Source organism: Tinamus guttatus, unplaced genomic scaffold, assembly GCF_059628265.1.
Source record: "Tinamus guttatus ecotype Peru unplaced genomic scaffold, ASM5962826v1 Tinamus_guttatus_pri_ptg000213l, whole genome shotgun sequence".
NCBI classification, from domain to species: Eukaryota; Metazoa; Chordata; class Aves; order Tinamiformes; family Tinamidae; genus Tinamus; species Tinamus guttatus.
Window position 1 is genome coordinate 9908408 of NW_028288747.1, and position 19964 is coordinate 9928371.

At 39.5% G+C, this 19964-nt stretch overlaps 1 protein-coding gene across 1 annotated transcript; it reads left to right on the top strand.

Annotated features, from left to right (window-relative positions):
• The first annotated feature begins 2844 nt into the window (after positions 1-2844).
• Positions 2845-15205, top strand: TXK (TXK tyrosine kinase). Its single transcript, XM_088524743.1, has 13 exons — positions 2845-2997; positions 3829-4040; positions 4637-4702; positions 5264-5318; positions 6065-6144; positions 6825-6952; positions 8507-8581; positions 9464-9635; positions 10300-10516; positions 11465-11529; positions 12837-12955; positions 13653-13810; positions 15137-15205. The coding sequence occupies exons 1-13, from the start codon at positions 2884-2886 to the stop codon at positions 15203-15205; spliced, it is 1530 nt and encodes a 509-aa protein (XP_088380869.1). The 5' UTR covers positions 2845-2883.
• The last annotated feature ends 4759 nt before the right edge of the window (positions 15206-19964 follow it).

Sequence of the window (19964 nt, forward strand, 5' to 3'; positions counted from 1 at the left end):
CAGGCTTGCACATGTCAGCTTCCTTTTGGCACATCACTAATTACTGATTAAACTTCAAGGTAATGGCTGAAGTAATAGAAAGACATGATTTTTTTGCCCACATCGTTTGCTTTTTATAGAACATAGAAGCCATTGTAAAAGCCATTATAAAACCTAGAAGAATCTAGGTCGGGGAAAAGCACAATTCCTTTGTAAGATATTTGGGAAATGTTGGTTAACAACATGTAGTTATTCATGTGAAAATTAAACACCACTTTTTCTACTGAAATTGTAATAGCAGGCTTCCTCAAAGGAGAGTTCTTGCAAGCCAACATCACCATGCAATACATTTCCAGGACACTGATTTAATACCACTTCAGAGGCGCTTGCTCCTTAGCATCCTGACTTCACTTTGCTCTGGAATCTCTCTTTTTATTTAGGAATGGAAAAAGAATGGTAGTAAAACAGAAATATTTCACACCTGACTTTTAAAGGAAATGTTTATTCATTCCGAGTTTGTTTTCATCTAGGATATTTTTGTTGGAGTAACTAGACCCAATATTCAACCCATGCTAGAGACTGTGCTCAAGCAAACTTAAGCTGATATAGTTTTTAATGAATGAGGGATAGTTTAATGGACCCAGAAAAAATATGCAGCAAATAAATTACATTGCCCATATCTTCTGCTCTGGTTTCTTTAAAGAAAATTGTTGGTGTCAGCTGACTTGGGTATTTGTAATCCCCGAGTTTTGCATAGCCGTCAGTGGAAATTTTTACCAAGCAGTTGATGCTGTCTTCTGATCAGTGCAGGCTTGCCAGCTTCCCACACAGCAGACTCTTCACAGGATGCAGCACTCTAAGGGAAATTGCCCCACGACTTTCATGGTAAATACTCAAACCAAAACATGTACAAGACAGGGCGCTTCCTCTTCCGACCCAGAACTAATTTGATCTTATCTTCCTGATGTTTGACGCTCTCTCTTCCTCTAGTAGGGCAAGATTTTCTGCATGCTGTCTGTATGTTTATAAAGGAAATCATCCCATTTTCATCAGTGTAAGCGAGAAGGGTTAGGAATTTGAGTGCAAGGATTTATAGACTCAGTGCACTTTGCTGTTGCAATGGTATTGCACACATTTGCTGGAGCATTGGTAAAAAGTATTATAGGTCGCTAGCTAGTCCGTCCTATTTATCATAGCAGAGAGGATTAGACTGTTACGATAAACAAGACCAAAAAAAAAAAAAAAGCCATGAGGGGAAGCGAACTGGAAGGCACTGGTCAGACTATACAAAGATGTATCATGTGAACACGAAAGCGGCTAAATACCGAGACTTCAGGAAGATTATTTCAGGTATATGCCTGAAGCCTCTTCCAGTGCTACAGCCTCATGGGTGGAGAAGAGCCAGGACTTGCTGGCGCAGGGTATGAAGACTATTTTTTACTGGTGCAGCTGGGCATGAGGGAAGCCCTTTCTCCATACAACTCTGTCATAATTCCTGAGAGCCTAAATCAGCTGTAGGCACCTCTGGGCAGTGTAGAGCCCAGGTGGCAGAAGGGGATAGGAGCCAGCCTGCCCTGGGGCTGGGGATGATGGCTGCAAGCAAGACGAGAATGAGGCTGGTGTCTGGAGGAGGCACCTCCAGAAGTCCCCAGGCCCCAGGGCCACCTTGCTCTTCCAAGGAGTTTCCTGACTGTCTTGCGGCTGCTTGGCTCGTGGGGAGGTGGGGAAGAGCCTGCAGATGAGAAGGGGATAGAGTCATAGTCACAGCTGTGAGACAAAGGCCCGTAGCAAGACCAGAGTGACCATAAACCATGCGGTCACCTGGCCCAAATCTTCTCCTCAATGTCATCTGACACACTTAAAACCAACTGAGAAAACATCATAACTTTCCTGCTACTCACACAATATATCCCAAGTTGACCCATGTACGTGTGTAGATGTCTGATGTATTCTTCTCCAGCTTCTCAGCCCCTGGCATGTAGGTGAGAAGCCCATCTTCTGTCACTTCAAAACTGCGCCAAAGAACGCGTTCTGTTAGTGGTTTAATCAAAAGCAGGAAAATCACTAGTAATACAGAAAGTTAAATGCATTGTATTTCCTTTACTAAATCTTAAAATAAGAGAAAAATAGTCTTATAAGTGTGGCTTTGTGATTAGCTTAAGCAATCTAATAATCCTGTCATGACTGAAGGTGACAGTTCATATCCTGTCCCTGATCACGCTGCCTTTGGTTGCACTAGAGTTAGAGCGTACATGGCTGTGTGATGGTCAGAGCAGGACTGATCTGGCTGACAATTCATTCTTCTTTTTCTTTTTCTCCTCCTTTGCTGATTTTGTGGGCTGATTTAATTCATCACAGTGGCTTCTAGTTACTATGGCCGGTGTAAGGGAGACAGTGGCAACGTGTAGCTGGGTGGGAGGAAAGCTCTGCTGTCTTAGATAGATAGATGCAAACTCAGCCTTAACGATTTACCAGGCATTTCATGGTGAGACAGAGTTAATAATGCCACTAAGCATATCTCCTAGCCCTTAATTCTGGAAATTTTGTAAACAAATAAACAAGGACACTGCAAATGTGGAAAATATTCCTGTTCACAGATCACACCATCCAGTCTGTTTTCTGCTGCTGCTGCTGCTGCACAGTGCAAAAAAGGTATGTGAAATGCATAAGCTTTTCAGCAGAGTATCAAAATATTTGCACATAGAAGACTTTTAGTAGTCTACTGCCATATGCAGTGGAAGAGCTAATTATGCAGCAGTTTAAAATAAGCCCGACCCTATATACCCCTAACATGAATGAAGACATATATATACACGAGATATATATAATATACATATATATATACACACACATATGTGGTTTTTTTAAATAATATTTATAGCTATATATTCACTCAGATATTTCATGTTCTTCAAAATTAGAGCAATGAGAATGAACCTGGACCCAGATACTGGCCTGGTGACCAAGTACTCAACCTCACAGAAAGAAGTCGCCTACACATCTACTCGGAAGTACTGGGTAAGTGATGCTTTGGTAGGTGTAAAATGAGTGAGGAGATGTGCCATGCAGTGGCCCACTACCAGAATCAGTGCAGAACTAGCCTCTGAGAATGTATTCCTGAAGTTCCCTTCAAAAAATACAGGTAAATGTGTTCTAGGAACTACACTGAGTGTGACAGGAGGGTCGCAGCGGGTTTTGGAAGGTGGTTGACCTCACCAGGAGGCTTGTGGTCACTGGACAGAGTAGTTCCCCTTTGACCCCACGGGGAAAGGGATGTGAAAAGGGCTCAACTCAGCTGGTACATGACACATTCCCCTCAGCTTTACTAGATTCAAACAGAATTAATCTGAGTTTTCAAAGCAAAGCTGAGTGCAAACCCAGAATCTCAACTGTCGCAAAAGGAGATGGTTGCGTGTCTGCTGATTTGCTATCAATGTCTGCAGTGCCCTTCCCATCCATGTCAGTTCTTGAGATGATCAGCCAAATTCCCAGTGACTGGTTTCGGTGGTATTCTGCTAATTTGGGCCAGCTAGGGAGTTATCCTAGCATTCACATCGTGCAGCAGTCAGGGAAAGCTTACGGTAAACGCATGCTTGGTCTATTACTTGTTGTGCTTTTTTTCATAATTTTGGCTTTGATACCTAAGCAGTCAAATGTAGGTCTCGCTGTTTTGTAAGTGGCTGAGTGATGGTAAAACACAGTGTGAAAAAATGATCAGGATTTACACCTCTTAGTAACCAAAAAAATAATGTTAGTAATAAAAATAATATCAGTAATTGGCAAAATGAGAAATAGCAGGAAAAAAAAAAGACAATGATGAAATATACTTTTTTTTTTTCCTTTCATTAGCGTAAGAGGCGGGCAGTTCAACAGTTTAAGAAGAAGCCATTACCTCCTCTACCCCCTGAAGCCTTGGAAGACTATGCAGAGAAAATCAAAGTTATTGCGCTGTATGACTTTCTTGCTAGAGGACCCTCTGATTTAACCCTCAGGAAGTCAGAAGAATACATTATCCTTGAGAAGTATGACCCCCACTGGTGGAAGGCAAGAGACCAGTACGGGTGAGAGAAGGGGCTTCTGTTTTAATCTATTCTCCCCGCAAAAGGGGAAAAAAAAAAAACCCACTAAAATGAACTTCCCTAAAAGCAAGTAAATGGAACAAGAGATGTGTGACATTTTGGACATAGATATTTTTGGAATATTTATAAATGCTTTTTCTCAACTCATATTTGCAGTGAGTCCAACATATTACTATTTTTTATATACATGCATGCACACATATTTATTTATATAAAAGATTTGTATAGGTCCAAGATTAGAACTGAAAAGCTTGGCTTCTGATTGAGAAGTATATATTTTTTTCTTCATTTTCTTCTGGCTTTAATTGAACCTTCCCATTAACATGCTGCTCTAAGCACTCTGCAAATACTTCCCTCAGCCGAATTTTTCGTTTCAGTAACTATCCCCAACTGTGGGGCTGATACATTTTCCTGGGATGAAAGGACTTAGACTTCTATTCAATCCCTACCTTGGGATTCTGTATCTGAAGATACAGCCAATAGTCTAAATAACCTTTGTAATTCAGTAAAAGATGTATATCTTAATCCTTAATATTTTCTATCATATCATAGCATTATTCTCAATATATTTGTTTCAGCAATGAAGGTCTAATTCCCAGCAATTATGTAACTGAGAACAGGCGAAACAATTTAGAAACCTACAAGTAAGTGCACTTGAATGTGATTGCTGTGCTTTCTTTCCTCAGTAGGGGATGGTTCCTTTTAGAACTTGATCCTTTCATCTTTATTAGATACAAACATAGATTTTTATTGGAAATTTGTTCGTTCTCTCTCTTACCTTTTTTTTTTTTCTTTTTGTGTGTGTTTGTGCAGAAACATTGCTCTGATATTCAAACTGGTTAATTCATTCTGCACTACTTGCTCTGGGGGTTCAACACGCCCTGAACACGGTCACGATTCATTTGCATGAACCAGAATGTCAGAATCCAGATGTTTCCTATTTGCGTGGGCTGCCTACACAGTCTTTCTATATTCTGATCTCTTCCTGTTTTGAACATATAATTAAGTGACTAGAAGCTAATTCTGCCTAATAAGAGAATATTATATGCAATGATAGCTCTATTTGGCTTTTGGACTAGGGACAGTGCAACTATTAAGAGGGATTACTTCTGCTAAACAGAGCAAATGGTGATGGGGAGTCGTTTGTTTATTTTTTTTGGTTTAAGAATATCAGGAATTAAATATTGGATTTCACTTTCTTGCAGCTGGTACTGCAAAAATATAAACAGGAGCCAGGCAGAACTTCTCCTACGGCAGAAGGTAACTCAGTTTGTGAACATGGCTAACAGTATCTGGAAAGGTCTATCAGTAGAGGCACCAAGAATGTTTCAACAATCAAATCCAAATCTGTCTGTCATGCAGTGTGGCAGAAAGAATACTTAAAAATAAAGGGACAGCTTTCTGGGGTGAACATACAGTGTAGACTATGGAGACCTCCCAGAATTTTAAGTTTTAGTCGCAGCAAATTCTACTGAGATCTTCAATACGAATTTAATTGGATTTTATGCAGTTTACTAATCTTATCTTTTATCAGAAACACTGAAGAATTAAATCTTTCTAATAAGTAAGATAGTAAAACTGCAGAGTTAATAACCCTCCACCCTCCAATTATTTTATGTATCGGCCAAGTAGTCCATGCACTATTCTACCCTGTATCCATTATTAAAGTTCCTAAGTTAGTACTAATTAAAACTTGTTAGACTCTAATTCTTCTCTAATATTTTTAATAACAACTAAAACTTTAATGTACAACAAATAGCTTCAGTTAGTACAGTGACTGTTGTGTTTTGTGCTCCATGTGTAAACATGTAGAGATCCTCTTCACCAAGGACAGTGATTTTCCCCGCGATTTCATTAGTTTTGTGAACCATTTCGGAGGATAGTTTGCTGCCAGTTTGTTTTAATAGTCAGTCCACAGGATCTGGTAATCAGATGCAAGGCCTATTGCAAGGGATTTTGCTTCAAACTCAAAAGACAAACACAACTCTCCATGGATTTCTTTGCAGTCCAAAGAAGGTGCATTCGTGGTTAGAGATTCAAGCCGCCAGGGACTTCTCACGCTGTCTGTGTATTCGCGGTCTAAAGAGTGAGTAGGAATTGCTCTGAACTGGGTAGTGGGTTGAATCAAAATATGAAGACAGATCTTCCCTCAAGCTCCTGGGGATGGGATGTGCCCAGCCTCTGCTAGACCCAGCTAGCATATCCGGGCCTTCAAAAACACCTCCAGCTGCAACGTGACCCTCATTGATTTCTTCTGGGCCTCCAAAACCAGGAATAGACAGGTAGCAAAATGAGAAGAAGGCACTAAAGTCATAAAGGGAGAAATATAGAAGAGTAAGCAGGTAAAAGCACCACTGAAGAGCCTTTGGAGAAGCAGAATGGAAAACTTTAATCCTGGACTACAGGTGGATATGCTCTTAGCTCTCTGTGGAAAATTCAGGTGGTGAAGAGCATGTTAATTTTAAAAGTTTCGATTCAAATGAATGCTGATTTAGGAGAGAGATATTTTGAATGTGACAGCTATTTTTTGTGCATTTAATGATGCAAGAATAAATACTTGCGCGCGCGCACACACACAGAAAAGAGATAGAGATCTAGTTAAGGATTTTTTTTTTCTTAATTAGTGTATTAACTAAGTCATTTAAAGTAAGGAAATGTGTCTCAAGTTCGTAGATTTTTCTGTACATTCTCTCCAAGTAAAATTTAATCAGATTTACAGTGTAAACCACTACATATTTTTATTCTACATGATGATCTTGATTTCAGAAATCACAGAGGAGGCATCCGACATTACCAAATTAAGAAAAACCACCTGGAACAGTATTATGTAGCAGAAAAATATCTCTTTTCATCTATTCCTGAACTCATCCAGTATCACCAACAGAATGCTGCAGGTAACACATGCGAGACGGTAAGGTTTTACTGCTGATGATCATTAGGAATTGGAGAGAGTATAAATAACCCTTTTTGCATTCCTTTTCTTATAAAAAGAGGCACAAGTTTCTTTGTTGCTGGCAAGCTCAAATACGCAGCGAGCCTCTTGCCAAAGCAGTTGCTGTGACATGCACATACCGTGTGGGAAGTGAAACTGCCGAGCCAATGCACATGAATGAAATGAATTCTATAGAATTAGAAGCCTCACCTTCACTGCTGGCTCATGCTTGACTGAATGTGACATGTTCAGTTTGATTTCTTTGCTTGTCTGAAATGCAGGAACTTGCATGCGTGCAATTAAGGAAAAAATAGGAGATATGCTCTGCCTCAGCAGGTGGCATTTTATTGATTTTGCCCAAACCCCCAGACAGTTGAAAGACAGAACTGGGTACCACAAGGGCGCTCTCAGACTGATTTAGAACCTGCCAGAGTTAACTACTTCTGGATGGCTGCTGATGTCAACCTTTAATAATTTCTAACATTATGAAAAGAACCTTTGTCCTGCCTCTGCCTATCATTTTAATACAGTCTAAGAGGTTTCTACCCTGAAAGAAGGGAGATGGGAAAAGATGCAGAGAGCCCCTCGCACTGGTGACGGAAGGAAGTAAGATTCGGGAATATATAGAGCCATTTTCCTGGGAGAGGAGGACGGTAGGAAAGCCATGAAAGAGAAAAAGATCTGAAAGTAAGACTTGAGAGAATGGAGGGATGTAGAGAGCCCTTGATAGGCAGCAAGAGCTAGCTTCAGAAAAAAGAGAAGCAGCCCCCTCCCTGGTGCTTGCAGGAAAGCGCCAACAAGAGGAGCCTTCCAGGTGTGGCGGGAAAGCAGCAAGGGATGGTTTCACTGGTACAGCTGGCTCATGAACTCAAAGGGAAAGAATGGCAAACAAAAACATTTCTTGTGATGGGAATCAAACCTGAAAAATCCTGCTGAAGGAGAAAGCCTCAGTGGTGATATTGTGTGTTTAAGATAACCAGCATGCTGGAAATAAGAAAGAGTATCACTTTTGGTTGTATGGAGGTATACTTTTGCAGTGGGCTAAAGTTTATAGTAGAATAATAATGCACTTTCAAAGGTGTAAAATGCTATGAAAAACTTAATGTAACTATTTAATTAATCAACAATTTTGGATAATGTTCCTTTGAGGTAGGAACTGCCTTATCACATACACTGGTACAATGACTGGCCTACATCTCAGCTGGTATCCAAGGTGCTCCTGTCATACGGCTGTTAGTAATACTTAATAAAAAATAAAAACAATTGCGTGGCATTTTGAAAACAGCACCTGTCTCCCTAAACAGTAACTCATCTGCCAGGCTGAAAAGAGGCAGTCCTCTCAATACCTGTATTTAGGACCCTATTGAATATAGTCTTCTTCGATATCTTCTCACATTAAAGTGAGAAACAAGCTAATTTTTTTCTGAGCAAGCTATTTTTTGAGAACAGATACCATACAGCATAGTCAAAATTGAGGCAATTGGTCAACAGAATATTAATGCTTTGCTTCCTACAGGGCTTATCACTCGTCTCCGGCATCCAGTTGGATCAATGGGATGTTCTTCACCAGCAACAGCGGGGTTTCGTTATGGTAAATTTTGAATAACGTTTTGGGGTATATTTAGGTATCAGTCTAGCCAAAAATTTGTATTATACTCATCAGGTGAATTATTCAATTAGATTAATGAATTTTCCCACTAATAACAAACACAGAAACAGTTTCATATTCACTGGAAATACTGATTTCCTAGAAAAGTGACAGAACCAAAGGGAACACCTTCTGGATGCATTCAGGTTAGCACGTGTCGTCCTTCTTTTATAACCTCTAGCGCATTTCTTACGTGGAATTTCGTAAGCAGACCTAAGACTCAAATATGCATTTAATGGCCTCTGAAAGGATATCTGAATTATTTAAATGCCCAGAAAAAAATCAATTATTATTATTTCTGAGGAAGATTTTCTTATTGACTCTGCAAGTTTTAGAAATAAGAATAAAATCTAATATGCTGTGCATATACAGCAGGAAGTGAATATAATCTGGCTGATGAACATGTATGACAAAACAGGAATCTTCAAAATCACCTGTTATCCTGTGAATGTTTCCATGAATAGCAAGGCTTAACTATTTAATTCAGTAACTATTTTTGAAGCTATACTATCAGTCTGGACCTGGTTCAGAGTTTAAAACATCAAACATGATAATGCCAAAGTTTTCATACATAATTGAAAGTGAACACGTTTCTAAAAGTTGAGAAAATACTTCTGTTTAGAAATGTAAACAGTGTTCACATTTGACAAGCTGTAAAATATCCTTCATATATAACATATATGAGCATGCGGAGATATTCCAGACCCATATTCCAGTCGCGAACAGTTGTGATGTGGTGCTGTGAGCACTAGCGGCAGCCTCTCTCTCGGAGCGTGGCTAAGGAAATTGGCTGGACTGTGGCAACGTGTTGGTTTCCTTTTGTAGAGGAGTGGGAATTAAACCCCTCTGAGCTGACGTTCATGAAGGAGCTTGGGCGTGGACAGTTTGGAGTAGTTCAGCTGGGTAAATGGAAAGCAACTCTCAAGGTCGCCATCAAAATGATCCATGAAGGTGCAATGTCTGAAGATGATTTCATTGAGGAGGCCAAAGTGATGATGTGAGTCCAAACATGTATGATACATACAGATTACACTGAGATGATCCAGAAACAAACATAGTCAATTATATTTATCCCAATGAAACAAAGAACACTGTGAGAACTGCTAATGCACTTAGCATGCAATATAGAAAAGTTGATTTTTATGGTCTAAATTAGATTGCTCCAGATGCTCAATACACTTGTTGCCAGACTTTTTTTTTTTTAATGGGTACTACCTTGACCTGCAGAGCTCTGTATATGCCGAGAGCTATTCTTAAAACCGTTCAGCGGAATCTGTAATTCAGTGTCTCTAGCACCACTGATAGATCTTAAACTTCCCTATCTCATCTGAGAAGTTATGTTACCTTTACTCCTGATTTCGCAAATCACGCGCTGAAGGAGTACACAGGTCAAGCCTTGAATGAGCTAATGATGTCCCCTGCCTGAAAGCCAAGCCTTTCCACTTCAGTTTACCAAGTCAAGGCTTTTTGGTCAGTGTCTGCATATATTTAACATATATTATGGAATGATTTCAAAGAGAGAACTTCTTGAAGAATACTGTTTGTAGGACAGCTCTGAGAGCAGCTGCAATTGAATAGAGCTTGTCAAGTGCTGAGAATGAAGGGTCTTATTACTTGCCAATGACAAATGATAGCCTGACTGACAGGGATGTTTTTGATAGGCACCTCTGCCACCCGAAGCTGGTCCAGCTTTATGGGGTGTGCACATACCACAGGCCTCTCTACGTTGTGACTGAGTTCATGGAGAACGGCTGCCTCCTCAGCTACCTTCGGCAAAGACGAGGGAAGCTCAGCAGAGACATCCTGCTAGGCATGTGCCAGGACGTGTGCGAAGGGATGCACTACCTAGAAAGAAACAGGTTTATTCACCGGGATTTAGTAAGTATGACAGATTTTCTGTAAATGACGGAAATGAAGGACTCACCACTACGGTCTGTGGGACACTAGTATGTTTTGTAGGACTTGAGCATTGCTGGATCTAATAAACCACTAGTGTTTTCCTATTGAAGGCAGTGCTTTGGCTGGAAAACAAGACTTTCCAGCTGTTCATTCGCCCACAAACAGCTGGAAAAATGTGATAATTGAGGGAAGTCAGAGCAAGCCAGGAGGTTAGCATGGACAGACATCTGTGGGATATGATCCATCCATAGGATTATCACACACTGATCACAGTGCAGTCATAATCTCAGCAATAAAAAGGGCTGCAATAGCAAATAATTTCATGTAACAAAATCTCTCTCCTTCCCCTCTCTTCTGCTCTCCACTGCCTTGCCTTGAGGCTGGGATATATGGATTGCTTTTCTCCCCTATCCCTCATGCACCTGGGAGGAGTTTCATTACTTTCTGGTTTTTCTCCAACACTCCTATCTGGATGAAGAGAAGAAATCTTCCTGCTCTGCCCTCTCTGGCTGCTTGAAAAAATGGAAAGTCTCAAAAGCTTCCAAGGAGTCCTGATTACTTTCATGAACAGTTTCTAAAAGCAATTTTTAAAATTCAAAGAATCCTAATGCCAGCATTCAGGAGTATAGCTGCTGGTTAACTAAACTTTGCATCCTAAAATTTTATTTTACTGTGCAGGAATATGTGAAATGTTTTAGCTTATACCTCAAGCATTCAGTCTGATAAGTCTATGTAAATGCAATTATACAGTGATGAAACATTTTCACTGACTTTAATCCAGAACTTCACTTTTTTTCTTATATTTTGAGGAAGTCAATCATCCCCTTTTAGAATATAAACTGTATGTGTAAGATGGAAAAAAAAAAGTTGTAGTTTTCTGAAAACACTTTAGCACAGATCTCAACTCTTGTTTCTCTTTTTGCCTAGGCTGCAAGAAACTGCTTAGTCAACGCTAATCACGTTGTTAAAGTGTCTGACTTTGGGATGGCAAGGTACGGAGCCACTTACACGACTTTCTGGAGTGCTCTATTTTCAGTCAGCAGTATCAAGGCCTTGAATTAATGGCATGGCTCACTTTGCTGCTTTGGGGACTCCCATGGCACTCAATTTCTGGGCACTTGCTGAAATGCTAGGGCTGCTATTTAGTGGTTGCACCTTGGCTGCTTGATGCATCTCTTGCTACTGGTAGAAATTGCCTTTTTTGACATATCAAAAGTGATTTTTGAAAAGCTCAGCACATGATGGGCTGCCAGGAGCTTAAAGAAACAGTTTTTCCCCAAGGATTCTGAGCACTGGGGAGGGCCTGTGTCAGCACTGACCTTTATGGAGCTCCATGGTAGGAAGTGGCCTGTGCTCACCGAGCTGAGGTGGCTTTTCTGCTTAATGGGCCGACCAGCCAAAGGTGGAGAAACATTTGGTATTTTAACCTAAGGATTCTCACCCACTAGCAGCTTGTGACTAAATATTTGTTTTTAAAGGATCATCCTAGCCCATGACAATGCCTGCTGGTTGCCTTGCTCCCTACAAGGGTTACGTCAGCATGAGGAGGCTGAACTCATCCAAATTCACCAAAAAAACAAGCATAATGAGGGACAAAAAGGTTGCTAGGATCCAACCTGAGTAAAAGGGACCCAAGTGGCTCACGGTGGCCAAGAAGTGGCTATGGGAATCTAGCACGAGGTGGGTGTTGGAGGAACCTCCGCCCCACGCAGGGAGGCCACCGCGAGGCCACCACAACCCGCTCTGGTCCCTCAGAGCTCGCACAGCTACTGCCACCGGCCCTTTCACACCCACAGTGACCTCCTTCTGTGCCCGCACCAGACTAAGGAGGGGAAAACAAGCAGCAGTTTCTCTGAGTGACCTCATTACATGCACCAAAAGGAGCTCACACTGCTGCCTTCTCTGAGAACACCTTTGCTAATGTAGGTTAATACCAGGAAAGTGTGCACAAAACTTGTACGTACACAGGGGTCAGTCTGCCAGCTTTGCAAAATGTTGCCCTCGAACTTCCAGAGCCAATATTCCCTCATTTTCTTGTCTGGGAGACCTTCACATAGCTCCTATCAGCTTCAGCAAAGAAATTGCCCTTTCAGTGCACCTGAATTTTTTTTTTTGTAACATACGTCTCACTACTTGCGTAACACAGAGGGTGCTCGAATATATGATGCAATTGCTTTGTTTTTCTATATTAACACAATATTTTTGTTAAATTATAAATTGCCTGGCGAAATGTAACCAAAATAACTTGCTCTTCAACTATCAGTAAAATATGTTCTGTTTCTTGATTTCTTCTTTTAAGGTATGTCATTGATGATGAATATATCAGCTCTTCAGGTGCCAAGTTTCCAATCAAATGGTCATCTCCTGAAGTCTTTCATTTCAAAAAATATAGCAGCAAATCAGATGTCTGGTCATTTGGTGAGTCAATTAGTTTAATGTGCAATGTAGTGTGTTTCTCTGAAATGTCTGATAAGATTGAGAGAAGTACAATGTTCTATTGACATTACCTTTAGCTTATCTTTAGCTTTAGTCCTCTCCCTTTTTTAAAATCTCACCTACACTAGAAGAAAGTGTTTGTGAATAGAAAGGCTTTGTGCTCTTTTAGGAGTTCAAGGACCGGGTCTGCATATCCAGATTCTGTATCCTACCTCTCCTACAAGGCAGAAATTTCATGACTCCTAACATTTTTTTTTTCTAGGTAATTTAACAGACACAGTATTGCACATCAGTCTACACGTGGCCCAAAAAAATCTCCTGTTCCTCTACTAATCATTAAAATACTAATCCACCCAACCCCTCGTTGTCAAAAAAATACTTTTGACTAAAATAGACATTCTTTATATTGTTACTATTAGCCAAACGTGTATGCATTCCAGTAATTTAATAGGCTACTTTCTTAGCTGATTCAAATAGGGGGAAAATTGTATCATCTGAAAAATTTGCCAATTCTTTCTTCATTCAGCTCAGGTTGCTCTTATTTTTTGTCTTATTAAAAGCAAGGAATGTCTTTTTTCTTTTTCTTTTTTTCTTTTCTTGTGTGTCTTTCTAATGTCAAATAACTGTCAAATAACTTGTTGTCCTTTTTTTTTTTTTCCTCCCAAATGTTCATTTCTAGGTGTACTGATGTGGGAAGTCTTCACAGAAGGCAAAATGCCTTTCGAAAGTAAATCAAATTCTGAAGTTGTCCGTGAGATTTCTGAGGGTAACCGACTTTATCGACCGTATCTGGCACCACACACTGTGTACAAAGTCATGTACAGCTGCTGGCACGAGGTGTGTTGCTCTTACTGTCTTGTGATATTACTTTATTGTATTCTTGCAGACCCAAAGACAGCCTTGAGGTATGAGGCATTCAATTTCATACCAGTGTTATCAGCCTCTATAGCTGGTTCTTTTCACAATTCATGGCTAAGCTTACAAGCCTCAGTTTCTTTTGGTTGTTACATCCAACAAATGTAGGGCACCTCATTAATACAATGGGTCTACATCATCCTTGCTCTTGAGTATTCCACTTTGGTCTCACTCCTCAGCTGCATCAGATGTAAGACTTCTTTCACATCCTCTCATAGTTTTCTCTAGCTCTGCTCAGAATTATGATCTTAGCATATTCCTGTACAAAGCAGGGCTGCCTACAAAGTGCAGTTTTAGAGCCCCCTTCTTCAGACGTGTATATCACTATAGATGCAGTAAGGCAGCAGACAGTTTCCTTCCTGCTCTCTTATGCTTCCCCTTTTCACTCCTTCCACTCCAATTCAGTACTTGCCTGCATGTTCTTTATCCATTGCTCCTGCAACTATTTCTTTCTAAACTGGCAGCAGAAGAACATGAATTTCATCAACCTCTTCATCTGAGTAATCTCTTATGGTTCCTCCTGAAGCATCTACAGGCAGTAAATCTTTCATTTTAGATAAAAGTACTCTCAGAAGAACTCTGTGTAAGGTTTTCATTTAAACAGGTAGGCACGCACTGGCTGTTACAGCAGGATCTTGTTGTTACCTTGGTGCCCTTTATCCCATGTCTCCTTTCTAGCCTTTATCGTAAAGCTAATAACCAACTTTTAGACTTTAATAAAGTTGGTGTAAGAGACTAATCTTAAACTGCAGAGCTTGCTTGCTGCAAACAGCTGATGGGATGACAGGCTAGCAGAGAGAGATGGGAAGAAATCATGGTTTTCGTTCTGACATCTACCAACACAATTTTCCATATGGTAATACATGAAATAACACAGCAGGATAGATCCTCTCAGCAGCCCAGAAAACATCATGGTTTCCTGAGTGCAATGACCCCTTGCAGCTGGAGAAAGTCTATAGAAATTCTGGTCCAGAAACAAAATAAATGATCTGTAAAGAAATTTTAGGAGTTCTTTGAAAAGTGGCTATGCTTATGGCTTTAGGAAGCTGTCTGTTGATTTTCTAACACATGGACTTGAAGAATACTTTTTTTTTTCTCTTAAGTGATAAGCTCTTTTTTTTCTCCTATATCAGTAGAATCAAATGTAATTTTAAGTGGTGTCTTATTTCTGTGTGTAACCATATTCTGAAGTCTACTACCATAATTGATAAATTGCTAATGTATATTTATCCTCTACTTTCTTTCCAGAAACCTGATGGACGTCCTACTTTTGCAGAGTTACTAGAGACTCTAACAAATATAACAGAGATGGGATAGTCAGGTTTTACACTCTTTTTGCTGAAACATTAGCATTATGCCTCTCAATAATGTAGTTGATATTAAAGCTCAGTCCTTTACAGTCTTCTCTACTTGTATCAGTGTCAAGTGTCAGTACCCTGCATATTAGAGCAACTGTTCAGGTTTGGCCTAATTTCATTTTAGTCATTTGAGCTCAGAAAACTGGTTTTGAACTAGAAAACCATTTGTTTTCAAGTTCAGAGAGAAAAGTCTCCTGTCTGAAAAGTAGTAGCTAAGCTTTCTTGCCCTGTAGACCTTTTCTTCATTTATTTTTTTCTTCCAAACAGATCTTCACTAATTCCTGTAACAATATTAACAAGAAATGATTTGTTGCTTAATACGGTTTCATGGACTGGAGAATACAGATGGGTGACAGCAAAAGTGGTGCTGAAGCTCTAAGCAGGTCGATTTAAAGGCCTTTTGCACTGCGAGGCAGGTGGTGCTGAAGCAAAGCACCAGTATTTCAGTAGCAGCAGCAGTAGCTATGGTGGTGCTGAGCTCACCGACTGGCCACCACAGCAGCACCCCCTGTTTGCCCCTCTGTAACCCAGACTTAGGTTAATGTTCACGTTTCATCTTCATCTTCATTTTGATCAATTACAGACAAAGAACAGGCTATTAGTAGTTTAAAGATGGTTATTTAATATAAGAGTTAGTCCACTGACAATAAATAGTTTCTTAACATGTGATTGTGTTGTGACTTATTTTTAAACACATGCAGATTTGATTTTATAGCATTTTTTAGACAAAATACTTAAAGCTATCTGAAGAATGAAGAAATTCTCTACAATTTATTTTTACTTTTTTTCTCCATTTCCAAATTTTAAAAATAACTGCAACAATAAAATGAAACATCTCAATCTTCCTACAATAAAGGAAACATCTCAGTCTTTCCTAGTTTTGAATTTCTAGGAGATGACAGTATCTCTAGGTCAAATTCACACTCAGTATTAATAGCTTACCTTTTGATAGATTTTATCCTTGGGGAAAGAAAGCTCTTCTATTATTTACATTTTGGGGAATAGTGAAACATGGTATCTTTATCCTTTTTTTTTGTTATCTGCTAAAAGAATAAGGTAAAATAAAACACCACTGCTGTTCTTTTTGCTCACAACAACTTCGTGTCTAGGCCAAAGCCATGCATTGCTTTTTAATCGGTGATAAACCGGTTATAAACACCATAAACACCTAAACACCATAAACACCATAAACCTCCATAAACACCAAATTCAATGTACATCGGCAATGTAAAAGAACATGAAGCCGTTGAATAGCATATGAAGAATTTCTTTTAATCGTTCTTGGGAAACGGGTTTTGCTACATTTATGACCATAGGTTAATATATAGCTAGCAGATTCAACGCTACTGGGCAATAAAAGGGAGGCTGACGTGCGCGAAGGCCCTGCTCGTGCTTGCGCTGCCGCGCGCATGCGCCCAGGCACTGCACTCCTCTCGTGCCCCCAGCAAATACTGGTGCCACTTGGCCCCCAGCTGCTGAGTAAGCTCCTATTAACGCATATGTAGAGGTACATTTAACTGAAAATAGTGAATGCCTGACTGGGAATAAAGTGGGCTATAACTTGCTTGGAAACATTGGAAATCTGTGCTTTATCAGCGGCAAGGAAGGCCCAGCAGGACAAAGGTCAGGTATATTAAGCTTATTTACTTACTAAAAAGAGCTACACCCATAAATAAAGTTTAGCAATTACACCCCAGGCCTCATGGGTCCTGGAAGCTTAGCTCAAATGCCAACCATGCTCAAAAAGGCACAACTGAAGCACAGGAATGGGGCAGCTGGGGGCACGCAGGGCTCTGCTGGCCGGTATTACCACCCATTTTGGCTTTTAAACCCTTCTGTGTTTGCACGAGAGACACCTAGTCCTGAGGCTGCACGAGTCCTCAGCACTTGCGAAAATCCAGCTCATGGTCAAATATGAGGAAACAGACTCACAGCCAGGCAGTGTCAGGGATGAGGAAAGAATTCAGAAATGCCAATTTTTTGGGTACAAATCACTTTAGCTTTTGATAGAAAAGAGAAACATCCAAAACTCACTGATGAATCAGTATTTATCTTCAGATGGCAATGATTCATGTCCTGAAAAGCATTCCTGACAAATAACGTAGATCAATTACCTGTGGATACGAGTTTATACCCACTTGTTTTTCAGAGCAGCATTTTTTTCTCCTCTCTAAACAATTACATGACAGAGAAATAGCTGCATAATTACTTACATATGGCCTCACTTCCATATAACTTCTTAATCTAGCTGTAAATAAATATAGAATATGAAATAGAAAAGCTTGTAGCTTTTCTTTAAAAACTGAAAGGAGGGATTCTGCTAAAGGAAGCCTGGAAGCCATTCGCTTAAAGAGGGTTTCCATATATACTTGCCCACTTTCTTTTGCTGCAACTTAAACAATAATTAAACGTTAGCCATGAGTATGCAATTCCAGGAATATCTCCAGGTCTCAACTGTGATAAGTAGTGGGGTTTAGGTTTGGAACAAGAATCACCTTCATTAGGGCATGGCTGTTTTAGGCTTGTCTAGGAGTGCAGGGAAAGGAAGATGGTAGAGCATGTTTTTATAGGAAGCTGTACTTCTTTCCAAATTCCTCAGAGGTTATTTTACCTATTCAAGTCTCCTTGACCTATTCACATCTAATCAGCACTGCTACATAATTAATTTAATTGCCCACTTGCCCTGCGGTACTGCAGTAGTGAGAAGTTAACAACACGGCTTTATTTCAGCGTTTAAAAGCCAGAGTTTGCCTGGAAACCTGAATGATTGCCAAAATCCCTTCCACTGACAATGGGCATCATTTAAAAAAAAAAAAAAAAAAAAAAAGAAGAATTTGCTAATATAGTGCCTTTGGTGTTTTGATCCCATTATTTTTGCCCCTCAACATGCATGTCTTCACCAGGGGGTTTAACCAACAGCATTAACTGTTCCTTGTTGAGACTTATCCATGACCTAGCTAACAGTAGGTAACCATCTGTGAGGATTCCCAACCTCTCAGTCTACCCTTACTCTTCCCCCAGTTCCCTTACAGACTCTTTAGCTGAGTGAGAAGATACAATATTTTCCCCCTTGGCTTTTTCAGGAGAGTTTCATTTACCTTTCCAAGTACAAAAGCTACTAATGCTCTTGTATGACCATGACCAGCTCAGATGCACATGAGCTGCAAGGTTATCAGCTAGACAGTCGTCTTCCTGTGGAATGACAAATAGTCATATACAGGCCCAGCTACTGAAACCAAGATTACTCACTTCAGATCCATTGGATAAGCATTTAAATGCTTACCAGCAGCATGGCTTTTATTGCTTTTCATCCTCAAAAGCAATCAAAAAACAACATGACAAGATAATTTAGTCATTTAGTACTCAGCTCATGAATATTTTATTACAATAATAGTAAAATTTCATTAAAAAAAATCAGAATTATCCCAAATTAGTAAACATAAACATTTTCAAAAGTAACATCTCTTATAGCAAATGTTAGTGTACACAAAAAGAATCAATAATTTATTTCTTAGTATTATGGGTAGCATGAAAAATAACCTTTAAATTTGATTTTCTGAAACTCACAAGAAAAATTACACTACTTTCCCTGGAGAGGTTATTTTATATAAAAATAGCTATGCATGTCCAGGAGGAAGTACAAAATTATAGCTTGGTATATATTAACTGATTGTTAGGAGTATGCATGGGAAAAAAATTGTCCCTGTCAAAAAAAAAAAAAAAAAAAAACCCTGCAGTATTACTGTGTGCAAAAAACCCAACGCGTATCCACAAAAGAATTGGACTAGCTATTCTTTCCTACCAAAAATCCCTTCGGTCATACAAAATTGATAACTACATAAGCAAATAGTACAGCCACCAGCTGTGCAAAATGATTTCCTTTTTTTTTTTATAGCCTAAATTAATATTGTCTTCTTTAGTTATTCTATGATTTATGAGTAATTCACACTGCAAAAAAACAATATGAGTTTTGTAAACAAAGTTGTAGCTATCCTAAACTGCATTTAGTCATACTATCACCTTCCTTTAATTCCAAAGTGTTCGTATCCTGGATTTGACCAATAGAACAGAAGTATTTTTCACATTACCTATGAAGACATGACACTATATTTTTCCTTGTACTCCATTTTCTGGAAAGTTTTTAACACTTGCATTTGATAGCCAAGCATTGCCATCTGTCTCACCACCTGGAAAGCTGAAAAATAATCTACAGCTGAATGCACCACACTGTCAATATATTTACAAGGCAACATTTTTGAAATGTGAAAAATTCTGCTTTTGTTGTGATATAACTGCTGCCACTTGCTGCACTGTTATGTTGGCAAGATCACCTACATGCCTTCTGTAAAGGACAAGAGCTACATGCACTCTTTTTGTCATGTTTTCAGAAATAAGAGTTTGTGGATTTTTTTGGTTTGCATGTATGTGTGTGTAAGAAATGTTGAAATTTATAAATTATTTTGATTCAGTACTCTGAGTGTTACTGTACAGTCTTCAGTAGTTTCTAAAACATGATTAGAATGGAGCAAAGGTAAACAACAAGAGAAAGGTTTAATGCACATCTTCCAAAATTAAATGCATGAGCTTAGCATCAATATGAAACTTCACACAACAAACAAAAATATCTGTAGCAACCATTTTGCTCTTGCAAGGCAATGAGTTTTCACTCCGAAGAACAATTCTGTACCCACCTGAAGGACACTTCTACTGCTTACACT

Coding starts and splice junctions, on each gene's coding strand:
- TXK (XM_088524743.1), top strand. CDS start 2,884: ATGTTCTTCAAAATTAGAGCAATGAGAATGAACCTGGACCCAGATACT. Junction 11,530..12,836: donor TCTGACTTTGGGATGGCAAG/GTACGGAGCCAC, acceptor TCTTCTTTTAAG/GTATGTCATTGATGATGAAT. Junction 12,956..13,652: donor ATCAGATGTCTGGTCATTTG/GTGAGTCAATTA, acceptor GTTCATTTCTAG/GTGTACTGATGTGGGAAGTC.